This window comes from Delphinapterus leucas, chromosome 1 (assembly GCF_059928025.1).
Source record: "Delphinapterus leucas isolate spDelLeu-1000000601 "Yukka" chromosome 1, BTC_Dleu_Yukka2, whole genome shotgun sequence".
Lineage (NCBI taxonomy): Eukaryota > Metazoa > Chordata > Mammalia > Artiodactyla > Monodontidae > Delphinapterus > Delphinapterus leucas.
The window spans coordinates 154,269,562-154,287,481 of record NC_143129.1 but is presented as its reverse complement, the minus strand read 5'-3'; the positions used below and the strand labels follow the sequence as shown (position 1 = coordinate 154,287,481).

General features: G+C 52.5%; 1 protein-coding gene across 9 annotated transcripts in view; it reads right to left on the bottom strand.

Annotated features, from left to right (window-relative positions):
• ERI3 (ERI1 exoribonuclease family member 3) overlaps nucleotides 1–17,920 on the bottom strand; it is a 130,369-nt gene that overhangs the window by 61,450 nt on the left and 50,999 nt on the right. For 8 of the 9 annotated variants that reach the window (XM_089894412.1, XM_089894420.1, XM_089894417.1 and 5 more), the window contains one exon: nucleotides 680–752. The exons of the other annotated variant lie outside the window; for it this stretch is intronic. In XM_089894412.1, coding sequence (XP_089750538.1) covers nucleotides 680–752 — 73 coding nt within the window. The remainder of the gene's footprint in view (nucleotides 1–679; nucleotides 753–17,920) is intronic. 9 annotated transcript variants of the gene reach the window in all.

The following is a 17,920-nucleotide window of genomic DNA, read 5'->3' as shown; positions in this document are numbered from 1 at the left end:
CTAGGAGAGTACAGTTTTCTGGGTGATTCATTCTCTGCCAGGCCCACTTTCCTAGCTACACGGGGTCCCTCCCAGCCCACAGCCTCAGCGCCCACTCTCCAGGTGCTTAGTGCTACCTGAGTGCCAGTCTCTTCCCCCATGCTCAAAGGGAAGTGGGCTCTAGTGTCCACAGCCCTTCTCACATGAGCAAGCTCGGCTGGGGCTAGACAGGACCAAAGCCCGCCTGAACCAACTCCACCTCCCAACCCGAAGGAGATACCAGGGCCAGTCGGGAGGCTCAGAGGCCACACTCATGATCACTCATGATACTTTCCCAGAGGCTGAGCTAGGACCACCTCCCTCCCAGAGGCAATGCAGCTCAGCCTGGAGGTAGAGCTCCAAGCAAGAACCTGGAAACTACCCTTAATCGGGACTTCTCTGCACATCTGGGTTAACACCAAGGAGGGCAGTGTCAAACTCCACCCAGCAGCCTGGTCCCCCAAGCAGCTCCCCACTCCCAGAAATAACCACAACCTTCCAGCACACATTAGCTAGGGAAGGGTATTGAGAAAAGAGAAGAAAAGAAAAGAGATGAGAACAACAAGATGAAAACAGCAATGAGAAAAGAAAGCAAGAGAGGGGGGTGGTCTGAGGCAAAGGAGAACCAGAGGAAGGATGGAGTGGGACTCAGACACAGTACCTTTTTCAGATTAATCCACTGCTTGAAGTAATCTGCCACTGGCAAGCCCAAGTACTGGCACTGGCCCGGGAGCCTGAAGAAAGGGAGGAGAGAACAAGTTGAGCACCCATGTACCAGGTACGGAGTCTTAAAACAGGAAATCCAATAGAGTCTATAAGACAAAGTGACCTCAAAGGCTAACCCACTAGCCGTGGGTCCTACCCCACCCAAGAAAGGCACCCCACCTCCAGCACTCTGGACACTGGGCTCCAGATGCAGCCCTCAGATCCAACTGTGAGAACCTGGAGACTCTATTCAAAATGACATCAGCCACACTGCTTTCTGATGGCCTACAGCACGCTAAGTGTCTTACTTACATTCTCACGTTAATTCAGAGAGATGCTGTGAGGTGGGTAGATCTGTATATATTATAGATGAAGCAAAGATTCAGAGGGGTTACCTAAGAGTCCACAGCTAAGACCTGATAGTGCCAAGAACTGAACCCGGATCTGTCTCACTCCAAAGCCTATGTTCTTTCCAATGCACCAGGATATTGTCGCCATCTTGTTACACAGAGAGGCAGAGATGTAAGATAGGAGGAGAGAGAGGAAGAGCATGTGATTTAGAGATAGTTGGGCAGGGGCTTCGGCTCACACCTAAGTCTCAAGCAATAGGCTTTCTGTGATAGAGAAGAGACCATACAGAGGGCTAAAAAGAAGTCAGAATCTAAACCAAGAACCTGTTCTTGTTTTTTCTTTAAATCATAATTTATAAATTATCTCCCCTTCCAGCTGATGATGCCGTTTCGCCGACACAAATCCATTCAGCCAAACACTGATGTTTTACAATAACAGTCACTTAGGCCTCAAAAAGTAAGACTGAACTCCTGCACATAAGGGGCTCACAGTTTGTTCAATGGAATGGATAATAAAAGAAATAGATAAAAAGCCTTAAGTTGGCACTTCCCTGGTGGCGCAGTGGTTAAGAATCCGCCTGACAATGCAGGGGACACGGGTTCGAGCCCTGGTTCGGGAAGATGCCACATGCCACGGAGCAGCTAAGCCCACGCGCCACAACTACTGAGTCTGCGCTCTAGAGCCCACAAGCCACAACTACTGAAGCCTGCACACCTTGAGCCCGTGCTCCTCAACAAGAGAAGCCATCACAGTGAGAAGCCCGCGCACCGCAACGAAGAGTAGCCCCCGCTCGCCACAACGAAGAGTAGCCCCTGCTCCCCACAACTAGAGAAAGCCCACGCGCAGCAACGAAGACCCAAGGCAGCCAAAAATAAATAAACTTTACAAAAAAGCCTTAAGTTGCAGCACTGGGGTACATGGAAGGATAGTGGAGGATACTAGAAATATCAGCTGGGGAAGATCACGGAGTTTTCTTGCTAAGAGGAGCTTGGCCACAGGCAATAGAGAGACTCAGAAGAGTTGTGATTTACAAAGATTGTTCTGGGGGCAACAAAAACAATACATTAAAAAAGCTGAGTAGTAGCCAGGAGACTGGACAGTAGCCATAGAGACAGCGAGCCAGCAACAGGAAAAGATATAAAGGAAGCCTTGGTGACCAAATGGGACATGGGGCCCAATGAGAGAAAGCAGTAGAACCCAATTCAGAGGTGTGTGGCTTGGCTTGCTTCATGCTACTCACTGAGACAGATACAAAGACAAAGTTAGGGGCGCAGAGAGCATATCTAATAGATGAAGCAGACCAGCATTTAGTCAATTTCATTATTGTTTTTAAATTTTCTTCATACAGTGTCTCCCTAAACCAGGGCACACTGCTCCCACTGCCTCGCCCCTACCACCCCACCGGATGAAGGCATGAGTTTGGGAATGCAGTTTTAGATATACACCTGACGTATGCTAAGCACTCAACATCTGTTGAGTCTGAGGTGCCTAGGAGACATCTGGCAGTGGGGACGGTGTCTAAGAGGCGGATGGACGTCCAGCTTTAAAGACAGGTCGGGACTGGAGATATGAATTGCTAAGTCATTAATGTAATTTAAGTAAAATTAAAGCCATGAGAGGAGACGAGATCACCTGGGAAGAGTGTGGAATGAGATGAGCAGAGAGCCCAGGCTAATGTCTCATAAGTTTTGTTGAGCTAAAATGAAAGCAGGCCACCCCTACCAGACCGTCAGCACAGACAAGGAACTCACCACTCCACACCGCAGTCGGCTCTAATTCTGGACGCCTTCAATTCTCAGAACAGCCTTCCTTAATGCTAAACTAAAATCTGTCTCTTGTAACTTCTACCCATGAGTCTGAGAAATGTCTTTAGAAACTACAGAGAATGAGACTTCTGTCTCTTCCTTGCAGAACCCTCCCAAGATCTGAGCCTAGGGACCTTCCTCAGAGTTCCCTTCTCCAGGTCGCACAGCCTCAGCTCCTTCGAGAATTCTGTAGGAGATAAGGTACCATGAGTCGGGACTCACCCAACCCACCTCCGTGTCCAGAGGGCAAGGCTCCTGGACCTTTTTCAGGGTATCAGATAGCCAAGGTCACACATGCTCTTTGGACCCCACTTCACATCACCTGTGGTCAACCTAAATGATGATGAAAGCAGGCTTACCCTTTCTGGAATATTTACAACTGATTTTTGAGCTTAAAAAGCAGGTCATTAGTGTCAAATGCCAGAGTGGTCAAGCAAGATAGAGCTGAGAAAAACCCAATGAATTTGACATCGGTGGGCTAGTGGGGACAGAAGGCAGCAGGCGACGTGTTGAAGAGTGAGAAGAGATAAGAAAGTGGAGATCACAAGTACAAACTCCTTTTTTAGGAGGCTTGGCAAAAAGAATCCAGTCGAAATGACTTGTTTCTACCCTAGAAAGTGTTAGGGCAGTCAGCCTTCCATCCATTACTCTTCAGTTATCTGACAGACACTAGTTGGAGGTCAGTGCCCATGTTTCAGGTGGTAGAGTTAAGGATTTACTTTTCTAAGACCTGAGACACCTTTCCAAGGGAAGGTTCCTCTCAACACCCAGGTGGCACAGTGACATTAACTACAACCAGTCAGTTTCCTGGGAGGGAGATTCTGGCTGAGGCCAAGATGACGAAGGGGTATCCAGGTAGGATGTCCCCATGTGGGAACCAAGGACCAAGATTGTAAGGAAATGAGGCAAGATTTTGAAAGATGAAAGGTAGCTTTAGGAACTAGAATGTGGTTGCCTAAGAAGCAGAACTGTAATGTCTGGATAATTGTCTTATTCCCTTCAATTTTTCTTTCATGTTCCTTATCCTTGGTATTTGTGAAATGCTTGCTCAGGTCAGCTTTTTTTCTTTTTTTTTTTTTTTTTGCGGTACGCGGGCCTCTCACTGTTGTGGCCTCTCCCGTTGCGGAGCACAGGCTCCGGACGCGCAGGCTCAGTGGCCATGGCTCATGGGCCCAGCCGCTCCGCGGCATGTGGGATCCTCCTGGACCGGGGCACAAACCCATGTCCCCTGCATCGGCAGGCAGACTCTCAACCACTGCGCCACCAGGGAAGCCCCTCAGCTATTTTTGAAGAATCATATTAAGACCTGTGAGTGAAGGGGGCCACCAGAAGCACAGAATCTGCAAAGGAGCAGGTTAGGGGACTGGCCAGCAAAAGGCAAGGGTCCTGGGTAACCTATCATACTCTCCCTTAGCCAAGCCCAGCACCCTCTGATTCTTTTAGTTGACACAGGCCAGGAGTGCTTTTGGCTGGCTGGTCCTGGGAGAGGGAAGGGCTCCCTCTTCAGCAGGATTTCAAAGGCAGATATCAGCTGTAGGCTTCTCTACCCAGGTAGGAAGGGTCTAGCTCAGTAGGATCCTGCCTGTTTCTCTTGGTGGAGGACCTATACCAGAGTGGCCGCACTGAGGACAGACTAGACAGATTGTCAGGCTGGAGACTCAGCTTCAGATATGGCTCAGCCGCATCCAGAGTGCTGCCTGGGCCCCCTGGCTGACTGAAGCAGAGGGAGGCGGGACCATCATTCTCACTCGGGGCCCTGGTCACTTGCAGGTACACATGTTGTTTGCAGACGCACGGGCATTCAGGTTGTTGAGTCCTCCAGCTAATGGGAGGTCCTAGCTATGTGACTTCAAGATACAAGCAGTACAGTTATAGCAGGACCCAGGCCTATCTTCACAAGAGACACAGAGCCGTATGCCAGAACTTGAACTCCCAGGTGCCTCGTGGGAAGACAGCTACACATTTCTATGACAGAACCCTAGCCCAGCTTAGAGAGCACCAAGAGAAACCCTGTGAGGAAGGTAGGTTAGAGAAGTTGTCACCCCTTCACAAAAGAGGAAACTGATGCCCAGAGAAGAAAAAGGATTTGCTTAATCAGACAACAAGCCAAGGGCAGAGCTAGAAATGGGATCTAAGTCTTCTAACTACACAAGGCATCCATCATATAGATGCAGTCTTTGCAGTCCCTGGGAAGGCAAGGCCTGGGACTTTAGAGGGTCGGGTAGCATGGTGGTCAGTGCTCAGGGTCACACCTGGGTCCACGGTTCTTAGGAGCCTAAGGCTAGGGTCAGTGGGTACCAGTGGGTACATGGTTCCACCAATTTGGAAAAGAAAAAGGCAAAAGTCACCCTGGCACAAAGGGCCTGAATGCTGTAAGTTCCTACCAGATACTGATCCCAGGAAAAGAGCCACTGGCAGTGGGCCCTGGACTAGCCTACGGGCATGAACGTGCAGGCAGGTTTATGGTGCCCAGGTCTCCAGGCAGCTGGGATCACTGGGCACAGAGCTCCTCAACTGCCCAAACATCATCTGGCCATGCTTATTACTGCTGCCCAATGAAATTTTATGCACCAAGTCCACAGGTGTGATTTCCCCTTCTTTATGAGGGTCGGAATGACATCACTGATGGCCAATAGAAAAGAGCCAATTATGTCCAGGCCATAAAAAGGAATGGGATTTTTTTTCAACCAAATCAAAACTTCCTTCAGCTTCATGAATGCAAGGGGCCCTCTTTAAGGAAGCCAACCCCCACCACCAACCCCAGTCCTGCCTGTGGGCTCTAAACCAAGGGATATGATTGCTTTCCAAATACTATGGGGCCTAAGGCCAGAGAGGGGCTCTGCCTTTGGCGTTTACCATGTGACCCTGCTCTTACCACACTGGCCCCTTAGGGTCATCAGAACCCACTGTGAAACCCTCTTGCTGATGCTTGACTGGCTCCCTGCTGCTCCATCCAGGGGGGCATTAGAAAAGATACGGTACTCCTCAAGTTCCTTTATTACTCCCGCTAAATAACAAAAAGGAAGCAAAGAAAGCCCTCTCCTACTTAGAAAGAACAGTATGGGAGGAATAGAGGTGTAAGAAACAGCCCCCCGCCCATACAGCACAGAGCAAAAGGAGCCCCTCATCCAGCCCTACCACCTGCAGCCCAGCACTTGGGCTAGGTCCAGACAGCCCTGATGGCAAACAGGTGTGACCAGCTCAGCGCCAGCCAAGGCAGGGGACTAGCTCATTAAGGGAATGTCACCCTTGCTAATGGGTATGGGCTGGATGAAGCCACTGTTAGCAAGAGCTCAGCTTTGAAGACTAGGTGAAGTAGAGCTGGGGGACTCTGCTAGAACTACTAGGCTTGAGTCGATGGGGCCAGCAGCATCCATGGAGGTCTGACAAACAGACTGGCAGACACCAAGAGCCAGGACCAGCAGGAGAGCAGGCACCAGTTCCGGCAGAGGTCATGGACACTCTTCCTTCTGTGCTTCTCTCTCTGCAAGTCTTAGGGACAACTCTAAACTGGGGAGATGCAGGTCACTCTCAAGCCCTTGAAGAGGAGGAAGTCAGCTGAATTGGAGGCCATATTTGATCCCTCTCTGCCTCTCTGGAAAAGCTGTGGGACCCAGATCTCAGAGTGATGTAGGCTTTCAGTCCTGGTACTCAAACGCACATACTGCTCGCCTTCAGAGGGCAAACTATTTTGTGCCACCTGATATGCAGAAAAAGGGGAGTGTTGAGGTGCAGAGGCCAAGAGCAGGGAGAAAGGCCCTGTCTTCTTCAAAGTCACCTTGGAGCACGGAGGCATGGAAGGCCCAGCCTGGGGAAGGCAGAAGCAGCAGACTCAGCTGACCAGTCAGATGGGAGCTCCTGCCGAGGGGTCACCCATGAGCGGGGTTGGACTTGTTTCCACGAGGGGCTCCACACTTGCTCATTCTGATACAAACCTTCCCAAAGAATGCTGTCACTGGCTGTCCTGCACCTCAGAACCACCACATCTCCTAGGCTTGTCTCCAACTCCCAGGGCTGAGCCTCAGGAAGGGTCCCCTTCCCCTGGGTCCCAGTCTGGGAGTCCTACTAGTCAGAGCCTCCCCAGTCAGCATGACGTGATTCTGCATCCAGCTCCGGCAGGCTACCCCAGCCGAGGCAGCACTTAGCTGGGGACGCAGCTCTTTGTCTCTCCTATTTCCGTTCCCCTACCCAGAGGAGATAAACAGACCCTGGGTGATAAACGGCCCGCCTTTCACGATCACTTTTCCTCAAGTTGAGGAGAGTAGCTGGTGATGGATGGGCTGGAATTTGGTTATCAGGAAGGGCTGTCAGCCAGAGGTGCCTATCTCCTCCCCCACTACGCAGGGCATCATTACGCTGTGGCGTCGAGGTAAAATACAAGCAAGGGGAGGGAAGGAAGGAAGAGGGGACGGCTGGGCTTCTACATGGAGCCAACTGAGCTACAATGAGAGCAGGCACGGGGCTGGGACGTTAGTTATCTGCCTGTGACACCTTTTATCTCTGCACAAATTGGTCCTTCCACCCCCACTGCATCCTCTTATACAAACACAGGCAGGCACCATGTGTCACCATTGCAATCGCGTAGCAATTTAACCCGAATTAGTGAGGGGGTCAAACAAGGAAATAGGGGTTTCTCATTTCAACAGGTTCCTTAGTCTCTGCTCTGAACCACCACACTGGGGGGAGGAGGGTGGAGAGAGGCAGACTCATAATTGAATTCACTCACTTGGCCACTGCTGATGTATAAAAAATTAATGCTCAAGTCTCGTACTTATCAAAGCCAGTCAGTTTCCATCTCACCTGCAAGACGCACCATGGCAGGAGATACAGCCTGGCTGCCCCCGGGGGGCCGAATGCTCAGTGCTTTCTACCAGGGCAGGACTGGCAAGGACACGAAGGGAGAGAAAGGTGCTGCCCTGCACCAGCAACCCCTACTAGAAGCCTACAGGATAGTGTGTAGGGTGTGGGGGAAGGATGAGGGCAATGGGGGTTACAGGAGGTGAGCACATCAAAGATGATCCTGGACAGTTCAAGAATACACTTCAGTCTACAGAGAGAAAAGGCATTCTGGCTCCACCCTCCACCAGGAGATGGCCAGTAACCCCTCTCTGTCCCACAGACACACACACACAGACACAGCTGTGCTGAAATGGAAGAAGCCAATGGGAGCACTGACAGCACTGACAAGGCTAAAAGAGCAGGGAGTAGAGGAGTCAGGTCTGTTCCCAAATCACTTCCCCCATGCAGACCCTGGAGCTAGAAGAGCCCCTGATGGGGGCGGGGGGAAGGAGAGCACAGTAGAAGCCCCACCAGGCACATGGCTCTGCCGCACTAAGAGACAACTTGGTCAAGTGAACATGTGTCCTTGGGCAGCTACATCACCTCCATGCCCTGCTCTGTGAAGGTTAAACGAGCCGGCCAAGGGAAACATACTTTATAAATAAGCACTTATAGAAGAGATTCTGGCTGTAAGGAGGTTAGCTGAGACCAAACCTGCCTTTGGAGATGCTTCCAGGCCACCTGCATTGAGAAGACAGTGCCTCGGTCAGGAAAAGGATTCTAGAGAAGTTTTCTGGGGATGACAGAGTAGGGATGTCCCAGAACCATTCAACAGTTGCCAAAATGAATTCCAAGAAGCTTGGGGGTGAGGGGAGGAGCTGTGGATAGAGAAGCACCTTGGTACTCATTCTCCAAATCCAAAAAATCAGCACACAAATAGGAGGGAACAAAAGCCAAGGCCCCAGTCTGAGACACAAAGTGGGAGAACTTTCTACCTGAATCGATACCACATATTGATGGGTATCACTGAGACCCAGGACCCTCAAGGAGTAGAGGCCAGTCAAACCTGATTCCTATACTCAGGGAGCTTTCAGGACCACCTAGAAGATAACCACAGCATCAACTATAATGATCACTCCAGGAGAGACTACAGCAAAAGGGTCACTTCATTCCTGGGGATGGGAGGGCAATGCTGAGGAGCACTTACAGAGACTGAGCTTCAATCCCCTTTGCTATCACACACACACACACACACACACACACACTCTCTCTCTCTCTCTCTCTCTCTCTCTCTCTCTCTCTCTCTCTCTCTCTCCTCTCTCTCTCTCTCCTCACTCACTCCCTCTCTCTGTCCCTGCACTCTCCTCCTGCCCACAGCCTTGGGAGAACGCACTGCCGACTTCTCAGCCCACTTTGCCCCCACACTTGCCCCTATCCTCTGGGACGGCTGCAGGTTACAATTCCAACCACCAGCTTCAGAAAGATGATACACTTGCTGGAGCCTGCAAAGGGTCAGGAGAGAGTACTGTTTGAAATACCAGCGTGACAGCTGGCTCCTTGTCTGTCTCTTCCTCCCCCATCCCCCTCCCCAAACTTGTCATGGTACAAGAAGTCTATATGCAGCCCATCAGCTTTAAATATCAGTGTGCGTGAAGCAGGAGCACGAGAGCGAGGGAGCGGGAAGCAGACAGCGAGCGCCTCTGTCGCCACTGCCTGTCAGGGAACACTAATGAATTTCACTACCAGCAGCCATGCCTCAGATGGGGGTGAGGTGGGGGTGGGGAGTTTTCTAGGGAGAACACTCACAGTATTAAAACATCTCTTCCCAAAGCCCTGTTAAAAAATGTCACTGCAGAGCCAAGAACTACGCCCCGCCACTAGGACTCAAGGCAAGGGAGGGGCTGGGACGAGCCCTGAGGTCCTCCCAAGCAGGAAGGGGAGTGCAAGTGTGAGGCTGGAGGGAGCCAGCTGAGCCCCCCCAATTAAGAGGGTGACCACTATCACCCGTGCTCATCTCGTAAAGGCCCTGGGATGCTTGGTTGAGAGGACTAGGAGGACAAGAAGGAAAGGCCTCGCGCTGGGAGAGAGTACCAGCGGTGTGGCCCCAGCCAGACTTACTCTCCACCCCACTTCCCATCAGCTTCAGCCAACTCACTACACTTGAAGCCCCAGGAGGTACAAGGGGCTCCAGGCCATCTTTCCAGATCTAGGGGAGGTGGCGTGAGGAAACTCAGGCACCAGTCCCAACAAGAAGCTACTTCCCCAACAGATGTCAGAAGCCAGAGCTTGTTATACTCTCCCTTTCATAGATGAGGAAATGGAGGTTGAGAGTGGTAATGTGACTTTCCCAAGGTCCTACAACTAGTAGGTAATGGAGCCAGGACTCAAACCCAGGTCTCTTTCAATCCTAAAGGTCCTGTTCTTTCCACAATACCACACAGCTTCTCTGAGCACGGGCTGATCACCTCACTGGCTCCTGTGTGTCCTCTATTGCCAGGCCCTGCCCTGCCCTGCCCCTCCACCCCCTCCCACTGGTACACATGCACCTCTGGCCTGGCATGGGCCACAGCTGCCACGTAGCACAGGGCTGGGCCTCAGGCCAGGGTGAACCCAGCCTGGCACAGAAAGCCCTGGGCCTGAGCCAGGCCATCACCTGGGAGTCTCCACAGCCCAGAGGGCATGGCTGCAGGCACAAGCCTTCCCTCGGGTGCTCTCCGCACAGCTCTGATCAGCACTGTCTGATCTGGCAGCGACCTGCTGTGCAGGGGGCAAATGACATTTAATTTCCTCTTGGTTTCCCTATGGTACAGACGAAAGGCCGTCACCTGCGTCTGGGTCTGGCAGCACAGCTGGAAGTGTTCCCAGACATGCTGCACTGGAGAGCTCCCAAACAGAAACCAGAACGCAGGCGGGTGCAGAGGGACGCCCCGTAGGCCAAGCTGCCCGTACTCCCAGAGAAAACCAACCTCAAATCCCCACTGGCAAGCCTCCAAAAGGCACCGTATATGTACAGAGCACCTCCCTGCTCCACCGCTTTGTGGCCCACCTGCCACCTGTCTCTACTCCCATTTCTCCCACACGGAGCCCACAGAAATAACCACACAAAGCACACAAGAGCCACAAACACCCTGGGGAACAGCCTAACATGCACCTCCCCCAGTGCCACAAAACCAAATACTGTGTATCTCGCCAGCCCCTCTGGTGAAACAATAAGACAAGTGCCTCTTTGGAGTCCCTCCCGCTGCAATTCTTCCAGGGAAAGGGCACAGTGCCCCACCTGTTGCGGCTGCGAAAAGTGCTGGAGCGGCCACCAGGGCCGGCCAGCCCTCTTTCCCAGGTGGAATGGCAGAGGCCCGAGCAGGCAGCAGGGAGTAGGGTCCGGGGAGGAGAGTCAGCAGGTGACAGGAGGTTTCCAGGGTATTCTGGTCAGTGTCTTGGCTGGTGAGCTATTCTCTTTTTGGCTCAGGCACTCCGTAGCAGTTTGAGTGGTCTTCAAGATACCTCATTCATCCCCCACCAGAGGCTCCCCCTGGCCTATGGCCATCTTGACCCTTTGCCTGGGCTGCCTTTGTGTGGCCTACAATGCCCTCTGGAGGCTCTGAGGAGAGCATCCTGCAAGCATTCAGGATCTGGGATGCAGTCTGACCTCTGCTTCCAGGACACAGCTGTTCCCCTTACCCCTGGCTGATCTCCTCTGCCCTGATCCCAGCTCCCCTGACCCCTTCAGGATGTGTAACACCTAGCCTACACAGTCACACTTCTGGTGGGCATTTTAAACCATGCTCCATGGAGCTCTAGGGTTCTAGGAGGGACATCGGGCTACTCTGTGGACTGGGGGAGGAGGAAGAGGAAGAATGGGCAGGGCCGTGCCCCAGCTTCAACCAGAAGAGCTCAACTTTTATGTTTTGTAATATTGGGCTTTCTTTAACGTTTTATTTTTTTTAAGTTTCCTGCTAAAAATACTACCCGTTCAGTCTCTCTACTATGCTGCTCTGGGTTCTCATGGCATTCGTTTTGTACCTTCTTTGTAGTGTTCGCATGCTCTACCGTACTTATTACTTAGCCTGCAATTAGTTTTGCACGTGCTGCTCCTTCTGCCCTGATCACCTGGCAGTCCCCACAGTCCCCAGCACAGTACTTACTGGGCCCCGAGCAACTCTCAACTGGGGCTAACTTTAGGCTCCTGCTGGAATATTCTTCCAGGATACACAGTGCTTAGTGCCTTCGATGGCAGTTTCCAATGGTATTTCTCAGAAGAGAAGAGCTGAAGTGGGTGGTAACTGACATTTACAGGGAGGTCCTGGTGAAGACGTGTGGCACGTGCCACTCTTAAATCACCAAATGCAGCACACCTGCTACCATCATCAATCATCTAAATCAACCTCCGGGGGACCAAGAAGACTTTTGCATCTGGCCAATCTCTGAGCAAAATGCAGTCTATTCCAACAGGAAATACCACTCACTAGACGTTTCTAAACCATGAATGTGGGACCATGGGAACACAGGATGATGCTCCTCAGCCAAGTACTCAAGGGTCTGTCCCCTTGTAGAGGAGTCACGAGTCCCACAGCTCTGCTCATCCGACTGGAGATGGGGGAAGCCCCTTGGCCCGTCAACCAGACCCGCCGCCTGGGCCTCCTTCTCCAGCCAGCTTTGGGGAGGTGGCAGCAGGGGCGCAGGGGGCTGTGCTCCTCCTAGCTAAAGCCGCTTGTTAATAGGCCCTAGATTCCCTTATCCCCGGGGAAAGGGAGGTAGCAATGAGCCCTCTCCCTCCCTCCACACACCCCCACCCCACAGATGCCTCCCAGCAGGGCCAGGGAGGAGAGCCATTAGTGTGTGCCTCAGCAGACAATGGGGAGGAGAAGCCTCCAGAGCAAAGGACAACTGCAGCAATTAGAATGCAGGGAGGTTCAGAAGCTATTTAACTGGGTGACCCTGAGGTCGCTGCATCTGACTCCCATCCCTGGATAAATATTGTATGAGAGGGGAGGGGGGCAAGCGAGGGAGCCATCGGAGTGCTGCCTGTCCTTCCACTCCTTTCCCCACCCAACCCGGCTGCCTCCAGACACACACACCAAGAACCTTATTTACAGCCCTGACAGTCAGAGCACTCACTCTGCTAACCAAGAGGGAATGGACAGAGTCGACTCACCCAAAACTGACTGTGGCAATCGAGGAAAAATCCAGGGCTGTCGGGGAAGGGAGCTGAGCCAACACTGAAACACAAGGCTTCCCCCAGATTCTGGGTCCAGCTGGCACAAATACTATCACCCCAAAACCACCAGAAGGCAAAGCTGGTCCCAACTGGCAGCGAGTAAATAAAAAATGGAGCATCCTTCCACCTTTTGGGGGCCCGGTAACAGAAAAACTCCTGGATCTTACCACTACCCAGGTGTTCCTTTGCAAAGACGGGAGTCCTAGCTACCTGCCCAAAGGAAGCGGGAATAGCCACCTGCCACTTATCCAGCGGGTCCCTTAGCTGACCTAGTGGGGAAGGGCCACGAGCAGGAAAGTCAGACAGAGCAGCAAGGGGTCAGGGTGGGGGAAGAAGAGGAGAGCGTCTGAGCACAGGCTGCTTCTCAGCCCCCTCGTGCCGCTCCTCCAGTCCTGCTCTAATGCACCCTGACATGCCTCTGAAGACAGAGAGCTGTTTGCAGTCAGCACCGTGATTTGTTAGTAATTATTTCCATGGTGTCACATTGCTGTCACTCTGTTAACAAAGAGACAGGCTGCCTCGGGCTGCCTGCAAGAAAGAATCGCAGAGAAAAAGGCCTGTCAGGCTCCCGGGATTCTCTGGGCTGGCTGGCTTTCTTCCCCAAACCAACATCCTTGCAGGCTTTGGAAGAAACAGTTTTACAGAACTATCAAGTCTGAGGCGTGTCACCCATTAGCCAGGGACACTGAGAATTTACCCCACCCGCTCACAGGCGCCCTTCCCAAAGGGCAACAGAACTAAGCCCCCAGAGTCCACAGATCATTCAGGCACGGACCACTATGCCAGCTGCAGCCTTGAGTTCCCTGGCCTTCACCTTCCAAGACCCCTGTTTCCTGACCCTTCCTCCTCACTGGGGTGTTCACAGCCTCTCATGTGCTCTTAGGAGCCTGAGGATAGAAACCTATTTCAGAAGCAGCCGCCCCACTGGCATGGATGGTGGTTAGGGAGTATACGATGGCAGGGCATCTTCCCTCCTTGAATCTGCCAATCACCGTTCAAGACCAAAGCTGCTCAGGTACCAACACCTCTGTAGCCCCCAGGTGCCTGAGCACCTGTGAGGAGATCCCCTCTGAGCTGCCTGGATCGGGACAGAATCCGCACTAGGAGAGCTGGTGGTTTGCTTTAGCACAAAGTCATGTCTCCATTACCCTGGCTGGGAATTAGAGGACAGATTGGCAAGCGCTGACAAAACAGAGGTCACTCACCTTACAGGCATGGAAAGTTGGAGATTAATTCTCTCCTCTCACAGAGGGAATCAGACTCCTGGATAGTGGAAGGAAGGACCAATCTTGAAAAACCCTTTCACTGCCAAGCAGCAGCAGCAGAGAAGGGAGACGAAAGCCCACGAAAGCCCTGGAGAGGCCCCGTCAAGGTGGCAAGAGCCACTGCCACCAAGCTCCTACAAAATCCCAGGAGACAGAGGAGCCTAGGCAAGACTAAGATTCTTCTGGTATCAGGGTCCAAAAGACAGAGGGCAGGGCTGGTTGCATGCACTGAAATGTAAACCCCACGAAGACAGGAGATTTTGGAAGTTTTATCTCTTTGTTCACTGCTAAATCCTCAATACCTGGGACAGTGTAAAACATACAACAGGCATTCAATAAACATGTGCTGAAAGAATAAATAAAATGGGTCACTAGGGCTCAAAGGCCACTTCCACAGGCCTGGGGTCAGCCTCCCTCTATCACAGGGGCTTAGAAAAGAGGGAGGCCAGTGCAGATTCCACAAGAGACAGGGAAGACCATATGTCTGAGGGACTGGAATTAGGTTTTAAAGGATGAGGGAAATTAGGACAAGCTGATAGGTCTAGGGAGATGCTCGTATCAGATTGAACATTCACATACTTATTCGACAAACATAAACTGAAAGACTAAAGAAGGTATGTAGTCCAACAGAAAGGGAACACATAAACTGCAGTGCAGTAATACAATGGAATCCTACCCAGCAATAAAAAGGCTGAACTACCGATACATACAACAACACGGATGAATCTCTCATATGCTATGTTGAGCAAAGGAAGTCCGACTCAAAAGAGTACATCTTGTTTGATTCCATTTATACGAAAGTTAGTAAGAGGCAAATGATCCACTACCAGAGTAGTGGTTACCTGGCAGAAGGAGGGCATTACTGACTGGGAAAGGGCACAAGGGAACTTTCTGGGATGACGGAAAAGGTTCTTCGTCTTGATCTGGGTGGTGATTACACAGGTGTATACTTGTATAACAATATATTGAGCTGTCCATTTCTCGTTTGTATACTGTATGCACCCTACTGTACCTATTTCATACCTCCATTTTGAAAAAGATAAATTTTTTTGAAAAAGCTGGGTCTCAAGAGTCACACAAAGAATGTTCAAAAGAAACACAAAAATATCTCACCCAAAGGAAAATATTTTCCAGCATCAACAGTGGCTCTTTCTCCCTGTAGTTCAGGACACAAACCCTCCAGCCTTCACTCTCTATTTGCCAGAGGAAAGAGAAGCCCAAACAAATGGCCAAGGCCTGGGAAGGTCCAAAAATGTTCAAAACACAAAGCAGTGCAGCCCGAGTCTTAGGTGGAGGACATCATGACCTGGCGGGAGGCCGCATGCGGCCTCTACTCCAGACCACGGGAGCTCCAGGGAAGCAGAGCTGGCGCCCCTGGGCAAGCCATGCCCTGCTGGTTCTGAGGCGCTCTGAAGCAGCCTGTCAGATTCTCCCATGCAGCGTAGAACCAGACTTCCAGACACTGCCCAGAAGAGCCACAAACATAAAACCAATTTGTCTTCCTGACAAGCCAGGTGGAGACTGGCTGAGCTACCCCAACTCTGGGCGATGGTCAAGGTCCGATTGCCTACAGCCCCTCCTGCCAGCAAGGAAGAGGCAGTAAGAGCCTCATGGATGGTCAAGGGGCACTCCACCTATCAGACCGGGGACCAGAAACCAGGCGGCAACACTCACCTCAGGACCAATTAAGCAGTAAAGAGCCATCTAGTGAGCAGCTCCGCAGCAGGCCGAAGCAGGAGGCTCCCACCACCATAAACATCTCAACGCCTGGTCAGTCACTACATAAACATCTCCATCTTTTATCAGGGTTTTAACTGAGCAAAACTTCCATCGCAGGGATTCCTATAATCACTAAAGTGCTTTAGACCCTCTGACACCTTCCAGGGGGTGAGGAGATGAGGCTGCCACTGGGGCCCCACCCTTCAGCCTAGAAACGTCCAGAAAGTGGAACACCAGAGGCTCTGTCTGCCTGTGACGGCCCGTGCTCGCAGACCCGACGACAGGACTTCTCTCTCCCCGAGTGCCCCTGCAGGCCCAAGGTCGTCCCAGGGCACACCAGCTTCCCCAGACTCAGGCTTTGAAGGAAGGCCTCAGGCTGCGCCACCCACTGACCTGCAGCTCCAGGACCACATGGAGAAGAGCGGGAAGGGAGCACAGACCGGGAGCCGGGAGCCAGGAGCCTCCTCGGGCTCCAAAGAAGCCTGCTCCTGCCCTGAGGCCTGCCCAAAGGAAATGGACAATCCCCAGCCAAGCCTGCCATCAGGCGCCCCTTTCCTGCCAGGTCCAGGCCCCAGGACAGGTGCAGGAGGGGGCCCTCCTGCATCTGCGAGGAGGCTGGCCCCAGAGGCCGTGAGCTCTCAGGTGGAGGCGGGGCACCCCTCGCTCCTCTGCGCCCAGGAACTCGGGGCCCAAGGAGCTGTCAGGCTAACGAGGCTACCCCACCACTGCTCCATCTGAGCGTGGCAGGCTGCGCCGCACCACTGGCTTCAGGTGGCTCTCCTTTAATTAATGGCATCCCAGGCTCTGCAGGGAGCTTCACCCCACAATGAATGGCCCTCTCTCATTAGAGGCAGGCCTGCCATGATGTATTCAGGGCGAGGGCCAGGACTCATTTCCCTGTCTGTGGGCTGGGGATGGGAGGGAGGGGAGAGGCAGCAGGGAGAGATTTATGTCAAGTGACTTGGATTAGCTGCAGCTGAAACATGACCCCATCAACGCAAGCTGCCTTCTTGGGGCTAACCCCATGTACCTCTGCTGACGAGAGGGCTCTAGGGAAGCTGAAGGGAGGGCAGAAGGTCTGGTTCTCGTTCTCTCTGGGCTTAGGCTGCAGCTCAAAGGCCCAGAATTCCTATACAACCTCCAGAACCCTCTCCCCACCCCGCCCGCACACACTTTGTGTGCACTGGGAGCCTGCCCTGACTCTGAGCTGATCTCGTCCACTGAGAGCCTCTTCATGGCCAGGAAGCTGACCCACTGGCCTCACAGCTATGGGACCGAGGCCCTGACCATGGCAGACAGCTGTTTCTCCTGCTTTCTGTAGGAAATACCCTCACTCCCTACCTCAGAGGAGGACTCCACAACATGGTAAGGCCCCGTGCCTGCTGCTGTGTGTGCAGGATGCCACGGGACATCTCAGACCTCAGGCTACCCAGCGCTAGGTAAAACGCAGGCATCAGTCTGACACGGAAACATGCTGGCAGCCATCACCTCACTGTGGTGATCCATTAGGCTGAACCCTACGTCCTGGGTGAGGAGATCCTGTGCAATATGACTCTCCTTCCCTCCCCCTGGCGCCACTTCACAGGGTTCATCAGACCGTGCAGGGTGGTCTGGGGTATTCAAGGAAAAAAGGCAAGTGCAGCCTTCAGTGGTCCACGTTTCCAATGTACTTCTCACAGACCTGGAAAGAAGGCCACCCTGAACTCCGCTAGCCACAGTGGTTTTAGGCCACAGAGCTGGGTAGGTTCAGGCTGGCAGCAAAGAGCACACAGGCCTACAAACTCCCCCTGCAAATCCCACTAAACTTGATGTTCAGTTTTGCTTGTGCTTGGGAGAAGACTCCTACTCAGAGCCTGCGCTCTTTCCATCCTCAGCCCTCTTAGAACGCCAATTCACTAAGAGAGCTGGAGGGTGGGCCCCCATCTGCTGCTGCCAGCTAGTCAGAAGGTTGCTTTGAAGGCCTGCTGTGTCCCGAGGAGGCCAGGGCAGAATGCTTACCATCTGTACACACTGGCTCCATGTCACCCACACTTCTCCCGGTCCTCGTGGTGGAGCATTCATGT